The sequence below is a fragment of the Schistocerca nitens genome, chromosome 2, assembly GCF_023898315.1.
Source record: "Schistocerca nitens isolate TAMUIC-IGC-003100 chromosome 2, iqSchNite1.1, whole genome shotgun sequence".
In the NCBI taxonomy this organism is placed as follows: domain Eukaryota; kingdom Metazoa; phylum Arthropoda; class Insecta; order Orthoptera; family Acrididae; genus Schistocerca; species Schistocerca nitens.
Genome location: NC_064615.1, coordinates 545736034 through 545756072, shown reverse-complemented (window position 1 = coordinate 545756072; position 20039 = coordinate 545736034). Strand labels below are relative to the sequence as shown.

At 42.2% G+C, this 20039-nt stretch overlaps 1 protein-coding gene across 1 annotated transcript in view; it reads right to left on the bottom strand.

Annotated features, from left to right (window-relative positions):
• Window positions 1-5711: 5711 nt before the first annotated feature.
• Window positions 5712-20039, bottom strand: part of LOC126236534 (uncharacterized) — a 152420-nt gene continuing 138092 nt past the window's right edge. Inside the window, exons 2-3 of the mRNA XM_049945905.1 lie at window positions 11248-11547; window positions 5712-6128 (exon numbers count right to left, since the gene is read on the bottom strand). Of these exons, the coding sequence (XP_049801862.1) occupies window positions 6001-6128; window positions 11248-11547 (428 nt within the window). The 3' untranslated portion in view covers window positions 5712-6000. The remainder of the gene's footprint in view (window positions 6129-11247; window positions 11548-20039) is intronic.

Sequence of the window (20039 nt, the reverse complement as noted above, 5' to 3'; positions counted from 1 at the left end):
AGGTTCTCCAACAAACCGAATTCGCTCTTCCTATAACAGATTTTAAGTATTAGCGCCAATCCATACCGCTCCAAGGCGTTCAGCTCCTGTATTAAGTAAATTCCGATACCTTTCGATGGTATCAGGTGTTCTCTAACCCCTGACCAGGCTACTGCACCTTTCGGATACTCTTACACACTCTACCTTTCCATCAGTATTCTGAGGATAATATGATGAGAAAATTGTTCCTCTAATAAGTTAATTTTGCTCCGATTATCTCATGAAGCATCAGAAACAAGTGAAATTAAAAATTAAACGGAAATATGGGTAAACTTGTCACAAACGGCATTCTGATTAGTGGCGCTCAAGCCTTGTCACATCAGCCTATGTTGTTCTCTTTCAAGAGAACAGATATCTATACCCTTATAAACGGACGCCGCCTATTACCTTAACCAGTATAAGCTTGTGCACCATTTTTGATGACTTCATCGTCTTATCTTTTCTCACGGTGTCTTTGCTGCTGAACGATAAAATACTTGAATGTGGATTTTATCTCTCTCACATACATGGTCTCGTAAGATGAACATCAGGATTTTATGTAGTGCTAAAGCTTATTGACCTGCTGTACACACACTTAGGTGTGCTGTTTGGCTTGAGCGTGACTTCAAAATAATCACAAAATATAACAGGTAGTGGGATAATTCATTCAGGGCAATGCTGCCGTTGATCAGTACATCACTAATGGATACAAATTAAAAATCGCATCACATTTTATTTTTGTGGGTGTCTTGGTGTAAGAGAGAGGACAGGAAATTTTTACAAAAGGGTAGAATATGCTCAGACTATTTCCTTGCAGTGGACTACAAGTTGAATCTCAGATACGAACGGTTATTAGTACTACTACTCTAAAAGATATCGATACCAAATAATTACACTGCCAGTATATAATAAGTACACTTGAAATCTGGTTTCGCAGGACAGAGCGGATGAGGTTGTGGTAAGGAGTCCAAATTAGTTGCTCTTAATTGCACAAAGATACAAACTTTATTTTGCTAAAACACTTATCACACATGCCCTTAAAAGAATTCAGAAACAATACATCTCAAGGCCAAAACAGTACTTGGAACTAAAAGAAAATCACAATCTAAATACAACAGAACAATGGAGAACAGAAATGCTCCATGGGTCGGCCTTAGGTGGTAACTAACGTAAGGTTGGGTGAGATAAGCAGCCAAAAATAGGATTAAGTAATCAGATGGCAACCCGACACAGGGACGGCTGAAGGACCGACGAACAACTTATTCAATTCCCTTCCGGCCGACCAACGGCACCACAACGGAAAATGTCATCGAGGATGAAGATACCAGCAGCGCTACGTCTTCAAATATTGGCGTCCAAATACAGATAAGGCGCAATAACCACTCAAAAATACGAACAAACACCAAGGGCTGTCGAACTTCACGCCGCGCCGGACAGCCTCATACGGCGAGGAAAAGCATACTGCGGAAAACTACGCTGATGACCTCACCGCGGAGACTTCCTCGCTGCTGTGTCCCAACCGACCGACTGCCTACTCCAGTACGCAGACAGCATTAAAATCAACCTCTCAGTCTAAATCACACAAGCAAGACGCACTTCCACGAAAACACTTCCACAAGAACTCGAACAATGGTAAAAGCAATCACTGTGGAACGACAAGGACGAATCACAAGTCGACACACACAGAGAACCCAGAAGCGGTCGGCGACCAGATATCCGTCGTCCGGTGAGACGACCGACCGAACGAACAACCAAGATCGTCCCCACTCAAGTCATGCGTGTCAGCCACGGTCGGGCGAGTCTTGGCTATCCTGACTACTCCATGGCCCTTCCGAACTCAGAGAAACGGCGACCTGGGCACACTGGCTCGGACCCAACCATGTAACACTTGCCCATTGGCCACCCGACATCTCTGTACAAGGTAGGAACCGACCCACGTGCGGCAAGTTGACCAACAGAAACGTTCAAAAAACCAAATACACGTCGCCCGATGAGACGACCGACCGAACGACCAACCAAAGGTCATTCCAACTCCAGTCTCCTTCCGTCGGACAGTGCATGTGCGTCGCCAGCGGTCGGCGAGTACTGGCTGTCCGCACCTCACTGGTGCTCCGTCCCAACTCCACAGCCGACAGACCACGACCCTGAAATACTAGCGGTCGCTCCAGAGATAGTACGACAGTGTACTTATCGATAAGCGCTGCTGCTGCCACTCACGGGCAAGCAAGCCAGCTACTAACAAGGGAACATCCCCATCGCACCCCCCTCAGATTTAGTTATAAGTTGGGACAGTGGATAGGCCTTGAAAAACTGAACACAGATCAATCGAGAAAACAGGAAGAAGTTCTATGGAACCATGAAATATACAAACTGAGTAGTTCATGCTCAAGATAGGCAATATTAAGGACAATCTGAGCCCAGGAAAACCGTGGTCCCGTGGTTAGCGTGAGCAGGTGCGGGACGAGATGTCTCTAGTTCAAATCTTCCCTCGACTGAAAATTTTACTTTCTTTATTTTCGCAAAGTTATGATCTGTCCGTTCGTTCATTGACGTCTCCGTTCACTGTAATAAGTTTAGTGTCTGTCTTTTGTGACCGCACCGCAAAACCGTGCGATTAGTTGACGAAAGGACGTGCCTCTCCAATGGGAACCGAAAACATTTGATCGCAATGTCATAGGTCAACCGATTCCTCCACAGGAAAACACGTCTGATATATTCTATACGACACTGGTGACAGCATGTGCGTCACATGACAGGAATATGTTGTCGACCCACCTAACTAGTACACTTGGCGAATGGGTAAAATGATTCTTCTACCTTGCCCGATTTAGGTTTTCTTGTGGATGTGATAATCTCTCCCAAAAAAGTGATGAAAACATAAGAGTTTGTCACATAAACTGAAAACAAAAAGTTAAAATTTTCACTCGAGGGAAGATTACAACCAAGGACCTCTCTTTTCGCAGCTCGTCACGCTAACCACGGGACCACGGCGCTCCCGAGTTCGGAGTGTCCTTGATATTCCCTATCTTGCGCATGGACTACTTAGTTTGTATATTTTGCTTATTTTTTCATAGTTCCACACAACTTCTTCCTGTTTTCTCGATCGATCACTGTTCAGTTTTTCAAGGCCTATCCACTGTGCCAACTTATAACTAAATCTGAGGGGGGTGCGATGGGGACGTTCCCTTGTTAGTGACACCAGTAAATCGAATAAGAAACGAGACGGCAGCACCGCAAAGACAAGCTGTCAAGCAATAAATGGCACGAACGAGAGCCGCGCACCGCTCAACAAGCTTTTAGAGATTTTCAGTTCACTCAAGATTTGTTTTTGCAATATTGCTTATGGAATAAATGAAATTACATTTACAGATTAATAGCACAAGCTGTTATGAGGTACCAGGTATCGAGCCACGCTGAAACACCAATATTAGTACGTGGTGTGGCCTCCACGGGAAGCAATGCGGGCAGTGACTCTGGCAGTCAGTTGATCGTACAGATGGTGAATACTGTCCTGGCATACGTTATGCCATGCCTGCTTAGCCTGTTCTGGAATATTTGTTGTTTGATAAGTCTCACGTGTCAGTTCTCGTCCCATCATATTCCACATACGTTCGGCTGGAGACTAGTCTGGAAATCCTAATGGCCAGGAAAGTCGCTATACGTCTTGCAGAGCACGTTAATTTTCATGGGCAGTGTGTGGGCGAGTATTATCCTGTCGGAAGAATACATCACCTTCCTGATGCAAGAACGGCAAGTGAACTGGTCTGACAACATTCTGCACGTACCGAGCACTGGTTGGAGTCCCCTCCGGAAACGCGAAAGGCTGTAGTTCGTCGCACCTCAGATCATAGGGCCTGAGGCTGGGACAGCCTGCCTTGAACGAAAGCACTCAATGTGCACAGTGCTCACCAGGTCTACGTCGTTTGCGCACACGACCATCACTTTCATGCAACCAGAATCTATTTCTGAAGACCATGGCGCGCCACTCCAAGTGCACCTCACGGCACCAGTCGAGCCGTGCGCATCGATGCTATGGTGTGAGTGGAAGATGAACCAGAGGTGTGGGTGCCTGAAATCGCAATGCTAATAATCGGTTCTCAACAGTTCGTGTTGACACATCTGGGCTCACAAGTTCTCTTATCTGTGCTGTGGTGACTCTACCATCAGCATCGCTGCGTGGACGTCGAGAATGTCGTCTAAGAGTCTGATCATAGTCACATGACCACTGATACCAGCACCGTTACCCAACTGATGCTGCACGTTCAACTTGTGTGCCAATTCTCCGGAAGTACCATCCCGTCACTCGGAATGCCACAGTTGGACCCCTTTCAAATTCACTCAGTTGGCTGTAGGAAACACGACTGGGTCTCCGTTGCATGGTTGCCTGCTTGCTTCACACGTTTCAACGACACTGAGTCTTCTTGCTGTAAGCATTTCGTATTAAAGGGTAGACACATATGGCGCTGCTCTGGTAGCTTTTCCACTACGTTATCTGTCGGTGAACTATTTATTATCAGTGCAACTACTATACCATGGATGGCATATGCCGTTATCGGATCAAAATCAATGTTGGCTTTCCAGGCGCTCAACTCCTTCTTTTGTTTCACCTTCTGTTTTCGCTACGGAATTGTATATTAATGAGGTTCTATAAATGTATGGAATTAAACTGCGTCTATCTTACCAGATTATAGCACACCACAATGTAATAAAGCTTCAAAGCTATTAATCAGTTTCTTTGACAAAATAATTTCGGGAAACACACATTCATTTCTTAGTATCTAATACGTATACTACATTAACTTTAATTTGGAATGTTTTGTACCTTTAGTTGAGAGTCACACAAAATCGTAGCCACATAATGACAGCTATTTTATTTTCAGTTGGATGATTTTACTATTAGTTTGATAGCTTAAGATAATATATTTCTGCAGTAAGATTTTCGTTCACAGTTAGCTTGTAATTAACTGAAACATCAAATTTTCACAAACGTAGTGATGCTACCTTAGCTAGCGTTAATTCTGCATAGCATCATATGGTACTTACCTAGTAACCAGGGAAAAAGAAGTTGTTGAAAACCACGCTGGAGGCTAACAGTGCCGGTCTTTAAGGCTGACTGAAGAAATAAAGACGTAAATATTGACTGTAGTCACCGAAAAACGTTGCCCAAGCAATAACGCCACAAAGTGCTAGAAAAGACTGCTTTCGACAGGAATGGCTATACTCCTGAAACTGACATACGTTACTTAACGTCACTCAGATGTAAGTCACATCCACTGATAAACATTATTCGACGTCTAACTGTGTTTCATCTTTACTTAATAATTTAAACTGTTTTCGGTAAAACAATATAGGTATTTGCTGTAACCGAAAACTCAGCACATTACACCATGGCGTTTTGCAGACCGCATACTGCAGAGAATGTGTTTTTTAGAGGTGTGCACAGTCTTTTTACCATTAGTTATGGTTTAGACAGGAAAATTAATACAACCTCTGTTTATAACTAACAGGTTTATTTTTAATTTTGCAGTACGCTTTCAATGAAACCGTTTATCATTATGATAGAAAATCAGCGGTTTGAATGTATAGCTTGACTGGGCCGAATGTGGTTGACATTATTAATGAGCATTCAATATTTTCCAGTATCAGATGCTCGAGGCAGATAAATTTATTGTAGAATCAAAAATGTAACAGCACATAACATGAAACTTCTTTTGGGTTGTAGACAATTTAATACAGAAAAAGAAAATGATTAAAAAGGACAGAAAAATTTATGTATATAGCAAGTTATATAAAATAAAAGATGATTTGATTTATTGTGTTTCGTGGTCGAATCAATAAAGCAGAAAAGTTGCTGAGGTTATTCAGGTAGTTTTGTTGCGAGTAAATGAGGTAAGTTCTTCTGCTGTCGTATTTTCTTGGTCTTTTATTCATCATTCTTCTGCTTTACGAAGATTTCTTGTCGACAGGACAGCCACTCGGACGTTACTCGCTGGACGACGAGTCAGATACTTCAGCGTCTTCCTCTACATCAAGACGCCGGGAAGATTTTGGCTGTAGTGGACAGGGTGAGAGGGGTCCTTTACACATCTCCCTTGGTACAAACTTGTAAACTGTAACAAATAATAGAAAGGATATGTTAGTAACGCTAGTAACTGTGGAAAACTTTCCTAAAAGTCGTATTACTTATTGTTGACATCATAAATATAGCTAATTGCATTTCCTTAACGGCACGCACAGCTGTTGCTGCAAAGTGACCAGATCATGTTCTGAATGCGCAATTTAGAGAAAGTTAGCTATTCATTAGCAAGAAGTGGCTCCCTACATGCCCAAGAGCTTGTCACAAATATAGAATTCCTTTTATCACATCCCCATTAATACAACTGTGTCTAGTTTGTTCTTGAACTTTTAGTCGTCCATATTTGCTTGGTCAGTAAATATATTACCGAGCGAGGTGGCGCAGTGGTTAGACACTGGACTCCCATTCGGGAGGACGACGGTTCAATCCCGCGTCCGACCATCCTGATTTAGGTTTTCCGTGATTTCCCTAAATCGCTCCAGGCAAATGCCGGGATGGTTCCTTTGAAAGGGCACAGCCGACTTCCTTCCCAATCCTCCCCTACTCCGATGAGACCGATGACCTCGCTGTCTGGTCTCCTTCCCCAAAACAACCCCCAGTAAATATATTGTCAATTTATTCCATATCAAAAATGTTTGAAGGGTGTTGGATATTAGCACGTGTTCCTTGTTGTGAATCTTGTATATTGTAGGCAAGTGGAAAGGCGGTTCATTACTTACACTTGTGCTACGTATACAGCCCGGAAGTGCACCGAGTTCTTTGTATCTTTATATGATTGGTCGGCCCCTTACTTTCATGGACGAAGCGTTGGACGATGACTGTTCATATGTGTCTGTGTATCAAATCTTCACTTTAATTTTCTCTTGAAAATGTCTATGGTGATATGTAAAGGGATGAGCCGCGCGGGATTAGCAGAGCGGTCTATGGCGCTGCAGTCATGGACTGTGCGGCTGGTCCCGGCGGAGGTTCGTGTCCTCCCTTGGGCATGGGTGTGTGTGTTTGTCCTTAGGATAATTTAGGTTAAGTAGTGTGTAGGCTTAGGGACTGATGACCTCAGCAGTCATGGCCCATGAGATTTCACACACATTTGAACACATAAAGGGATGAATGGTCCGAGCCTTTGCAGTACTGATGTAATGTCGTAACATGATCCAGGGACTACAGTTGAGCTCGTCGGTGATACGTTGTATGCCAAGGGGAAAGGGAGGGGATGGTGGCTTAGCCGTCTAGATTCCGAGGTAGATACAGTCCTCTATAAAATAAACTCGGCCTGAATATGTACTGCATGCCGATAAAGCGAAGAACTCGTCAGTGAGTACCAGCAGTAGAATTTGTCCCATTTCAGTGCTATAGCCGGCTGCTGCGACCGAGCGGTTCTAGGTGCTTCAGTCTGGAACTGCGCCAGCGCAACGGTCGCAGGTTAGAATCCTGCCTCGTACATGGATGTGTGTGATGTCCTTAGGTTAGTTAGGTTTAAGTTATTCTAAGATCTAGGGGACTGATGACCTCAGATGTTAAGTCCCATAGTGCTCAAAGCCATTTGAACTATTCTGTAGTATAAAAAATATCCAGGCAAGAGGCTTTCTGCTGTAGTGGACCGTACAGATCCCTAGCTGTTCCTGGGAACAACGTGGTCTTCGATTTCGAAATTTACGATATCACCAAGAGAACAGATGTATCATCAGGCTGTACAAGCACCCAAACAAACCACGAAGCTTCTCTTAGAGAACGTAACAGAACACATCTTACAATTAGAAATGTGTTTATAGCTATAAAAATAAAAAAAGTCTTTTATTAAAGTTACACTTCCCTGTACACACACAAAAGTTTTTAAGATTTTACTGTACACATACATCAGCGAAATGACTAAGAAAAACATACATTCTACAGTCGAGACCACAGGAGAGTAACCTATTACCAGTGCGAAATACAAAATATCAGCATTGACCGTAAAACACAAAGAGAATATGGTCATAACTTTGGAGTGCTCGGGGAAAAAATATATCCTCAGAAAGTTTGGAACATTACGAAACTTTTTTTATAAATCTTTGTTCTCAAGTATACCTGCGTTAGGAAAGATGGTTCCGTTATATCTCGACATTGTACACATGCCAACATGCAAGTCATTCGCAGAGATTACTAACTGATTTAATAACTACTTTTAAACAATTAGTTTCTTTCTGATGTGGAATAAACTAGAATTTCTGTATGAAAATTCCTCTAAAATATGGAGAAGGGTTACTGGAAAACAACGACAGACTTGTGTTCTCAGAGTCTTTCGCGGCGACATGACTAGACAAAATAGTATCAGTTTTCAAGCCGCGTCAGTTCCAAGAAAATCCTTCACAGCTGTAGTGAATTTCAGTCTGTGACAAAAACTGAGAGATTCTGTCAGCGCCATGATTCACACACTTCTCTAGTAACTTACTGAGCGAGATCGGGAGGAATAAATTCTATTTTCTTGTTCGTGACATTAGTAATATATATGTCACCGGACTATCAGTTTAATAAGTCATCGTTGCACAATACTGATGGTAGAATGGAAAACCTGGTAGAAGCCGATCCCGTGTAACAGTATTTTTCTGGAGAAATGTGAGAATAAGCATGGCAGTATTGACCCTTCAGCTCATCTCAGAAGGGCGCTCGCTACAAGCGGTATGTCCGGTTTCGAATTACCGTCCGGCACAAATTCCCATGTGCCATATATTCCTTCCTAACGTAGCTAATGTCAGAATGATTGCGCAATCCTTCAGACATCGTAACCAAAAGATATTCAAAGCCTCGACTGGCAAAATGCCGATCTTAACACTGATGATGAATACGTTTTTGTCTTTGGAACACTGTGGCGGAAATATAAATAAAATTGCGAGAGACAGGGTCGTACACAATATGACGTAAGGAAGTTTTGGTCGGTCCTGGAAGCGCGCTCGAATTGCCGAAATGGTAAAGGCAAGCGCTTGGGACAAGCTCCTAATATGGTTTAGTGTCACAATCCGGTAAAAACTTTCATGTATCAGTAGCAGGTCATATCTCCATACCTGACTCAGCTGTCGTCAGAGAGATTCTTGTATTCCGAATTGATTTTATAAATATAGTACTGCTGCAGGATCGTCACCAATGTCTGTTTTTTAGGCATACTTAAAAACGCTTCTATCTGGACATCAAAATAACTGATAATGGATAAAGTAGAGAGGATATAAAATGTAGACTGGCAATAGCATGAACAGCGTATCTGAAGAAGAAAAATTTGTTAACACCTATTATAAATTTTAGTGTTAGGAAGTGTTTTCTGAAGGTATTTCTCTGGAATGTAGCCTTGTACAGGACTGAAACGTGGATGATGAGCAGTTCAAAGAAAAAGAGAATGCAAGCTTTGGAAATATGATGCTACAGACGAATGCTGAGGATGACACGGGTAGATAACGTAACTGATGAGGAGGCACTGAAATCGGTCGATAAGAAACATTCAGAGACGTCAAGAGATCACCAACGTTGAACTGGACGGAAGTGTGATGGGGAACCAAGAGACGAGAACAGCCCGTAGGTTTCGACTGATATTAAATAATTATGAGGACTGCAAAATTGTTGAATTCGTCACTGATCGAACTTCCAGTAGTTAAAAAACCAATGACTTTATTGGACTCGTTTCGAGAGATATCCATCATCATGGTCATCTAGGTATTCACATGCATAGAGAGAAGCTATAAATGATACAGCTGTTATGGTAGACATGATAAGGCTGAATCAATCTTTATGCATATCTTTATGCTCTGAATAGCTAGATGATCATGACTCTCTGATGATTGGTATTTCCCGAAACGAATGAAATAAAGTCATTGGCTTTTTAATTAGTGGCATTTCATTCAGCCACCAATTCAGCAATTTTGCATCACTCATATCAATTTTCAGTATGGCTCCACGCTTCCTGCGTTACGTTATGTCACAGTTACAGTTCATGTTAGATTGATGTGTCAGTAGTTATTCGGAAACGAAGAGTTTTGCTCAGAATAGGGTAGCGTGTAGAGTCTCATCCAACCACTCTCCGGACGGAAGATAACAACAACATTAGTGGTACAGAATGGCGACGTGACGCTCTTCCTGTTGCCATCTCCTCCGACAGCCCCCAGCCCACAAACCTCGTGACGGAATTCGTGTAACCAGTCTGTCTACACCTAGAGGAATCCAGGTGAAAAGTGTGCCAGTGTGTCAACATTTTCTAAATGTTTGTCAGTAGTGTCAATGAGGTGGATTGTGTGTCCCATGCAGGTATTCACCTACTCGGATGTGAGAAACCGCCTAAAAACTACAACAAGGCTGACTCGCGCACCGGCCCTCGTCGGTAACCACGGCACATATTCGATTCGGGGCCAGTGCCTCCCAGAATCTTGGAAACGGCGTGCTAATGAACGCATTTATCAGAACGAGGAAATGTAAATGTCGTGTGACTAGGGCTTCCCATCGGATAGACCGCTGGGCGGGTGCAAGTCTTTCGATTTGACGAAACTTCTGCGACTTTCGCATCGATGTGGATGAAATGATGATTAGGGCAACACAACACCCAGTCCCTGAGCCGAGAAAATCTACGACCCAACCGGGAATCGAACCCGGGCCCTTACGATTGACATTCTGTCATGCTGGCGAGTCACCTACCGGGGGCAGATATCAGAACGATAAGAAAAAAATTAAACAGTTAAAATAATCCTGTTCGAAGAGTGTTGATCCTAAGCCTCACGGTGTTTTTCCTGTCGGATATAAAACAAATCCTATGTAAACATTCTTTTATACAAAGTTGCGGTAGGTCAGTACCATGAAAGACATCTACTGGGTTCATAAAGTATTGTAAAATAAGTAGATTAAGTAGATGCAGCGAGTTCCAGAGACAGTTCTGACGAATAATCCGAATGAGTTCTATGCTCAGCCATAAGATGGGAAGTCGTGGACTGAGCGAAGAAAGCTTCCTGTCGTTTCACTGCGAAGTACGAGGAACAGTGCTTCCTTAAATGATTTTGCAGGCATAAATATGTAGAGGCCCATTGCTGGCTACTCGTATTTTCATTCTGACATTGGAATCCAGCGCTAAGTAAATGCACAGACCGTCGATATCTCATCAATCACACACGTAAAACAACTTCATTTAAATGCCAAGAACTTACCGAACCCTGTGTCACAGGCGCACTTGCGCACCTCACACTCATCATCAAACAAGTGGTATTCGTGGTTGATGTCTTCGACACACACTGGTGCGTAGATAAGTGGACAAACTTTTGGGCACGGCAGCTCCGTGGACGACATTTCCTGCGACTCTGACGAGGCGGAACCGTCGTCTTCCGAGCGGCGCCGGACCGCTCTGGGACTGTGCCGCCTCTCTGCCGATGACGGCTGCTCGCGGTCCTCCATAAGCTGGTAGCGCGACTCCCGAGGGCCGTAGCGCGCATGCGCCACGGCGACCAGGGCTGCAGAGACCAGTAAATACACACACTGTAGCGAATATCGTCTACTGGATGGCAGTTGTGATGTAAATTAATTATCGAAGCAACGCCGATCCTGGCAGACAATTTGATCCTTAAAAGTTTATATTAAGTGAATTGCACGTTTATATAGAGATTTTCATGACAACAGCACAGCATCACGCATTACTTGTTTATTCCACTGGTCCTGAACAACTATTCCGAAATTGTATTTTATAATTCCTGTAGAAAATCCATACTTGCACCAGCTGCGGCATAGTCGCGAATACGAACAGTGATCCAATACTGTCAAATGCTTTCTTATTCCAGTCTTTCAACGCAATATCAATTCTTTTGACGATAACCGGTTTCCGCTGATCTATTCTATGCCATATCCAAGTCCTTATCACCTTAGGACATGATGTACAAAAGATCTGAGGATGGTCATTACGGACTGAAACGGGGTATCGTCAAAAGAAATGATATTGTGATCAAAGACTGGAATAAGAAACATATGAATCGACACTTGGAATGCTGAAACTACTTTAATACCTTAACCCAAATTTTGCTGACGTGAACTTACTTTGAGCTCCATGAACGTGAGGCAGGAAAAGTTAAATGACGTTTATGGCACTCGCTGCCGCATCTACTGTCTACCATGCACTCACAATATTATCTCCTAATGGCCACATGGGGTGGGACTCAAGGTAACCAATGATGAGCACAGCATAAGGCTACAGAGCATAGTTGAACTGATTAGCCGACGATACAGAAAAAGCAAACACTACATTATATCCACAACAACATTTCCCGAAGCTGACATTCCCAGAAAGAAATCCAAGGAATTTCTGAGAGTGAGGAATAAGTGACAGACGAAATATTAGCATTTCAGGAAGGTGATTGAATGGAAAGCGCGTTGTAATATACGCTCGACTGTAGGGGCAATGTACATGAGGAGTACGATGATGACAATGCGTGATAAACAAGTGAAAAAAATATTGAAACAGATGTCGAGTCATGTAGTTCATTATCCTTGTCGCAAAGGGAACCAGTCCGACGCCTCCCTTCTCAAGTGAAACATAACAGAGGACCAACGTCGTCCAAGAAGCGTTTGGAGCGGTTACTAAACAAAATTGTGTGTCTGGAGGGAGAAAAGAGAACCACTTGCAAGAATATCAAGAGCTCAGATGGAAACCCAGTTCTAAGCAAAGAAGGGAAAGCAGAAAGGTGGAAGGAGTATATAGAGGGTCTACACAGGGGCGATGTTCTTGAGGACAATATTATGGAAATGGAAGAGGAGGTAGATGAAGATGAAATTGGAGATATGTGTGAAGAGTTTGACAGAGCACTGAAAGACCTGAGTCGAAACAAGGTTCCGGGAATAGATAACATTCCATTAGAACTACTGACAGCCTTGGGAGAGCCAGTCCTGACAAAACTCTACCATCCGGTGAACAAGATGTATGAGACAGGCGAAATTCCCTCAGATTCCAAGAAGAATATAATTATTCCAATACCAAAAGAAGCAGTATTGACAGATGTGAAAATTACCGAACTATCAGTTTAATAAGTCACAGCCGCAAAATACTAACGCGAATTCTTTACAGACGAATGGAAAAACTGGTGGAAGCCGATCTTGGGAAAAATCAGTTTGGATTCTTTAGAAATGTTGGAACACGTGAGGCAATACTGACCCTACGACTTATCTAAAAAGAAAGATTAAGGAAAGGCAAACCTATGTTTCTAGCATTTGTAGACTTAGAGAAAGCTTTTGACAATGTTGACTGGAATACTCTCTTTCAAATTCTGCAGCTGGCAGGTGTAAAATACGGAGAGCAAAAGGCTATTTACAATTTGTACAGAAAGCAGACGGCAGTTATAAGAGTCGAGGGACATGAAAAGGAAGGAGTGGTTGGAAAGGGAGTGAGACAGTGTTTTAGCCTCTCCCCGATACTATTCAATCTGTATATTGAGCAATCAGTAAAGGAAATAAAAGAAAAATTCGGAGTAGGTACTAAAATCCATGGAGAAGAAACAAAAACTTTGAGGTTCGCCGATGACACTGTAATTCTGTCAGAGACAGCAAATGACTTGGAAGAGCAGTTGAACGGAATGGACAGTGTCTTGAAAGGAGAGTATAAGATGAACATAAACAAAAGCAAAACGAGGATAATGGAATGTAGTCGAATTAAGTCGGGTGATGCTGAGGGATTTAGATTAGGAAATGAGACAAAGTAGTAATGGAGTTTTGCCATTTGGGGAGCAAAATAACTGATGGTCGAAGTAGAGAGGATATAAAATGTAGACCGGCAATGGCAAGGAAAGCGTTTCTGAAGAAGAGAAATTTGTTAACATCGAGTATTGATTTAAGTGTCAGGAAGTCGTTTCTGAAAGTATTCGTAGGGAGTGCAGCCATGTATGGAAGTGAAACATGGACGATAAATAGTTTAGACAAGAAGAGAATAGAAGCTTTCTAAATGTGGTGCTACAGAAGAATGCTGAAGATTAGATGGGTAGATCACATAACTAATGAGGAGGTATTGAATAGAATTGGGGAGAAGAGAGATTTGTGGCACAACTTGACTAGAAGAAGGGATCCGTTGGTAGGACATGTTCTGAGGCATCAAGGGATCACCAATTTAGTACTGGAGGGTAGCGTGGAGGGTAAAAGTCGTAGGGGGAGGCCAAGAGATTAATACACTAAGCAGATTCGGAAGGATGTACGCTGCAGTAGGTACTGGGAGATGAAGAAGCTTCCACAGGATAGAGTGGCATGGAGAGCTGCATCAAACCAGTCTCAGGACTGAAGACCACAACAACAACAACATGGATGATCATCCGCAGCACAGTAACAAAGTAATTATGAACATATTTAGAATGAGTCCACAGCAGTATGACTATATAGGGCATCAGAAAATCTACGGATATTTAAGGTAGGACAAGGTGCACTTGGCACAAAAAGCGGTGTCTGCGCATCTTAAAGACGCTCGTTACAGTTTACACATGTCCGTGATAGCGAACTACAATGTTGCGCACATCAAACTGGCCGATACACGGGTTACAAGTGATTTCAAGAGAATCAGTCGATGGTTGCATAACTTCAGAGTTTCAGATATTGAAGATGCAAGGAATCGAAATTTCAAACAAAGCCTCAAACTGACGATGCACAGCAACCTGCGGAATCGGCACGAAAACTTGAAGATGAAATAAACAAACTTATCTCACCAATCAGTAAGGAGTTTGTTTTCAACTTTGAGCAATCACGATATGAAGAAGAAAGGCCTGTGAAAGGGACCCATCAAAGTAAATATCCAAAGAGAGCAGTATTAAAAACAAATAACGTCAGTGCCCTTAACGCATTCGTATAAAAATATACTGACTGTTAATCTCGATGGTAAATTGGCTGGAAAGTTATTTATTGTGCTAGATGTAGCTGATACTCAAAGAAGTAGCATCGACGGCAGTTGAGAGATATACGTATAAGACTGCGATTTATTGGTAGAGCGCCGCGCGGGATTAGCCGAGCAGTCTGTGGCGCTGCGGTCATGGACTGTGCGGCTGGTCCCGGCGGAGGTTCGAGTCCTTCCTCGGGCATGGGTGTGTGTGTTTGCCCTTAGGATAATTTCGGTTCAGTAGTGAGTAAGCTTAGGGAATGATGACCATTGCAGTTAAGTCCCATAAGATTTCACACACATTTGAACATTTTTTATTGATAGAACGCTTAGAAAATACAACAGACCTGTTGTATGTCGTAGTTGGAAAACAAACTACAGACCTCAAAGGATAGTAATTTATCACTTTGTGAGATAGATATAACATTTAAATTATTTACGAGGCTCACAGAGTTTGTAATAGCATTCTTTTGTTTAAATTTCGTCCTGCTCTGAATTAAGGTGTCCAGTTTACTATCTAGTTTGTAAGATGTTGCCGACAATGATCATACAACTGGACGAATAGGAGCACCTTGTTTATGAAGTTTAGGAATCCCGTACATTATAGGGAGCACTGGATTCACATGACTTAACAGTTTTCCTTCAATATCAGAGAATGTGGTTTGGCATGAATTGATTGCGCATTTAGCATTCTCTTTGAATAATTTAGTACAGTCTTTAAGAACGACGTTGGAAGTATATGGTATTCAAGAAATCATTAACTTTATCCACATAATGACGTTTGTTCAATAGTACATTAGTGTTGCCTTCATCAAATCTTGTGAAATGACGTCGTCTTGTTGCAATTTCTGTTATAGGGACTTAAGGATGTGAAAATCAACATACCGTGGGATGTTGCACTCAGATCTGGTTTATTTGTTCAGTGCATTGGCAACCAAACATTTTGCAGTGATATCTTCATTAGAGCATACTCAGTATCTACATTCTTTAAATCGTGTTGTTTTTCTGACGGAGAGTGGGAAGCGGCAAGTTTAAAACCTTTCTCAAGTACTTTCTGTTCATTTGGCGACAGAACCAAGTTCGATAGTTATGGTATCGGGCTCGTGACAATGTATGTAGTCGTCTAAAAGTGGTACCAATGGCTATCACATCGAAGTTACACCCATGTGTGTTTGACATTTTTGATTGTGAAGTCTGTCAACCTGTAAATGGTCTTATTAAAAAAAAATGTGTGTGAAATCTTATGGGACTTAACTGCTAAGGTTACCAGTCCCTATGCTTACACACTACTTAACCTAAATAATCCTAAGGACAAACACACACACCCATGCCCGAGGGAGGACTCGAACCTCCGCCGGGACCAGCCGCACAGTCCATGACTGCAGCGGTGACTGCAGAGCCCTAGACCGAAATGGTCTTATTCATGGTGTATATTTTTGCGGCAGATTAGGACATTATCTATGATTAAAATGCGAGTACTCCTTTAAACGCAAATTACAAACAGAAGTTTTACCAACGTGCAGTCAACCTATCGAACTTGGTTCTGTCGCCAAATCAACAAAAAGTGCAAGATCCCCTTCTCTCACTGGATTTGTTTCGATATAATAGGAAATCAAAGAAATAATAATGGTATGAATTACCATTTTTCAAGGAACGTAAAGGGGTTTGCTGATTACATAGCAGACATTTTAAAAAGAATGAGAACACACGTTACGTTCATTGCCGTGACGAGTAGAGGGAGACCCTCCCATTTGGCATATGTAATGAATCCTCCTAATAGAGCATTTGGTGATCTATTAGGATCAATTAGGACATTAGGACACACCGGTGACTCCCGAAGGTATGAAATGCCGTTAACATGGGACAATGCTGCGGTTAACTCTAGATGAAATTCAATCTGCAGCCGTGGTAATGAACATACGAATCGCACCTGAGTTACATGTTTGCTTGCATTTGGTATAACAGGGCAGACATTAGTGGAACCTCTTCTCATGACTGTGGAACAAAGGTTCACGACGCTATTATTTTGATACCATTTGATCAATTCCCATACATGTTACCTAGCTGAAGTTCTCATGCACGCTTCTCTCATATTACTCAGAAAAAATTACATATTTGCATTAGTGAGAAGCAAAGTCGATCTCGTAATTCTGCCACTATGAATAGTAAAAATTGCTTTCGAACGTCCGGAAATTTGCCACATTGTTTGATGTAGCATGGCGCAAACGTACCCCGCTATATTTATTAATTCTGGGATGATCTGTCTTATTTGCCTCAGCCTGTATTGGAAAGGACTAAGACAACTTTTTGCGATCTTAGATTCATCTATAGAGGTGACAATTAAAGGTTTACAAAAATGGTTCAAATGGCTTGAACACTATGAGACTTAACATCTGAGGTCATCTGTTCCTTAGAACTTAGAACTACATAAACCTAACTAACCTAAGGACATCACACGCATCCATGCCCGATGCAGGATTCGAACCTGCGACCTTTCATAGTTTCTGCGACTTGCATGTAAACCAATAAATAAAATTTGGAAAAGTGCCGTAAAAGAATACAAGTATATAGATCCAGGGTGAGGCAGTCAAACGGAAAGGTGTAGTAACTAAATGGTTTCCCTGATGTGGATTATGGGACTGGGGACTCGTTCTCGAGCGTGTAGACATACTGAAGTCTTAGAACCCATCGAACGTTGGTCAAGTGCTCAGCGGGTGTGTGCTGTGATGGCACATTATTAAAATTCGGATATTTTCTTGGAGTTGAACACGCGTCTTCCACCGGGAGTTTAACTTACTCTCCACGAGGTGTAGCGCCATCTCCAAACGCTATCTGCCTTTGGGCGACAAACTCTGAAGACACTGGAAGCACTACACAGAAAAGAGGTGGTCGCGTAAATACGTACAAGCCGGATGCAAGAGACCATTGATCGTGTGTGTCGCCTTTACGAAGGAGACCGCGAAAATCAGCTGGACGGTTAAGTGCAGAACCTTGTCTCTTCCAGCAGTAGGATGGTGGATGAAACCGCGGTGTCATTGGATTTGGCCAGACGCGCATGCATCATCAGGAGGAATGGCGATATTCCGTAGCCGTCCGTCCGCCAGCTTTAACGGCTCCAGGCTTATTTCTTTGGGGTTATCTCAGTCCAAATTTTCCCAGGAAAACCATACATGAATCGGAAATGATTTGAACTAGTGAATTTTCCAAAAAATAAACAATGTTCTGTCTGAGATACTACGTAATTTCGTGTGCTGGTTCACCTCAGACTCTGATAACCTGTGCTAGACCAAGGATGCAATGTGAGTGATAGCAAAATCAGGAAAAAAAGACAACTTTCAAGGTAAACTATTAATTTCCACTTGTCTATATGGTATCCATGAAAATAATTAAAATTTGTTTAAATCCCCGTTTTGTGTGAATATTTAAAATCTTCCCATTCTCATGCCCTACACGGTATTCAGTCCTTTATTTCAACCAAGACAGAAAGAAGTGTAGTAGCTAATTAGCATGCGACGTAGTAGCGTTACATAGACAGTATATAACAGAAGTAAGTAGTAGCTTTTGTTTCACACATTTTGGGTGCATTATGTATTTTTTCTATTGACAGGAACTGAGTAATATGACGTGTCATAACCTTTGCTGGTTTCCTGGCCTCCAGTTTGCTGGGTAGGTACCTCCATTAAGATACTCTTCACTGCAGACAGCGTCAGATGACACTCGAATTTTGCACATGAATTCCGTATAACTGAAGTATAATGCGCTTTCCACCACAACCTGAATCGACGATAGCAAGCGTCGAGCAAGCCATTGAGTATTCTCGTAATCACGTATGAAAAACTAAGCAGGGCCAACGATTCGTAAATTTTGTCCAGAACGTACTGTCCTAGGAAAAAAGAACTGAACATCGCTCCAACACTCTACTTCCGATCAACGTTTCAGTAGGTTTCCCTAGCTTTCAAGGCATACACCGGGTGTGGAAATACCCTGCGAAATGGTAATCCGTCTGCTCCACTATCAGCTCTCCTGGACTTTGGAAGAAAATAACTTGGCTCTACAATGGGTCGGATATTTCAAAGACCGCCCCACATTTCAGGATACTTAATAAAATGAATAATAAAAAGTATAATGAAAAGTAACCAAACTCTACAACAACAAAGTTTCAGAGACCGAGCCTGCTCGTCCAGTTAGTGAATGAAATTCGTTTTCTTTATGTTTTCATGGATGTTACATATCCAGCAAAGACTTCTACTTTGCACGAAAAAGAACAGTTCGTACCATTACATCGAAACAACACCATTATCTTGCAGTAAGGAATCGTATATACGTAGCTTGTACTGTGTGGGGGGTGGGGTCTATTTGGTTGTCTATATTAAGTATTACCCCAGTAACAAGAAATCGATTCTGCGGAGCAATCTCAAATTGTGCTACATGGCATTCGCCTGCCTACTGCCAGGTACAAGATACTTGCTTAAGACACTTTAGCGACAATCTTAAAAGAACATCATGATTCTTTTAACTAACAGCAATTTACGAGAATATCGTCATCTTCCTCAAACATCCTGAATATCTGCGCAGGCGTCCTGTGGACTATGACACTAGCCTCTGAATTGATTAGCAAATAAATTTCAGAAAGGTGCACTCTGTTTTTCCATTCGGATGCGCTATTTTCCATACTGTTCTCCCCAGGAGACAAAAACTTTCGTTCGCACTTAATATAACACGTTTTTATGTGCTCATTACGCTTCATATTTAGTTAGTTAGCAACTTTAACGAAATTACTACGACTCTTGATAATTCTTTAACATCATACAATGTTTTTCGCCTCCCGTGTCCTTCCACAAACTCGTATGAAAGCCAAGATGTCACCCTATATTCAAAGTATAATTCTGTGTATGTCGACCGGAAGGTTTTTGCAGTTACTGTGTTGCACAAGAATCTGATTCCTCAGCAAACACTATGAATAGGTTGCTCTGCCTAATAGGTCGTCTCTTGAATGCTTCATTCAGACCCCATTCTTTAAAGTGTTACATGTCCATCAAGCGTGGGTGTCTATGACAGGTAGCACTTTAATCCACCAAAATCACACTTTAAATTGTGCTCAAAATT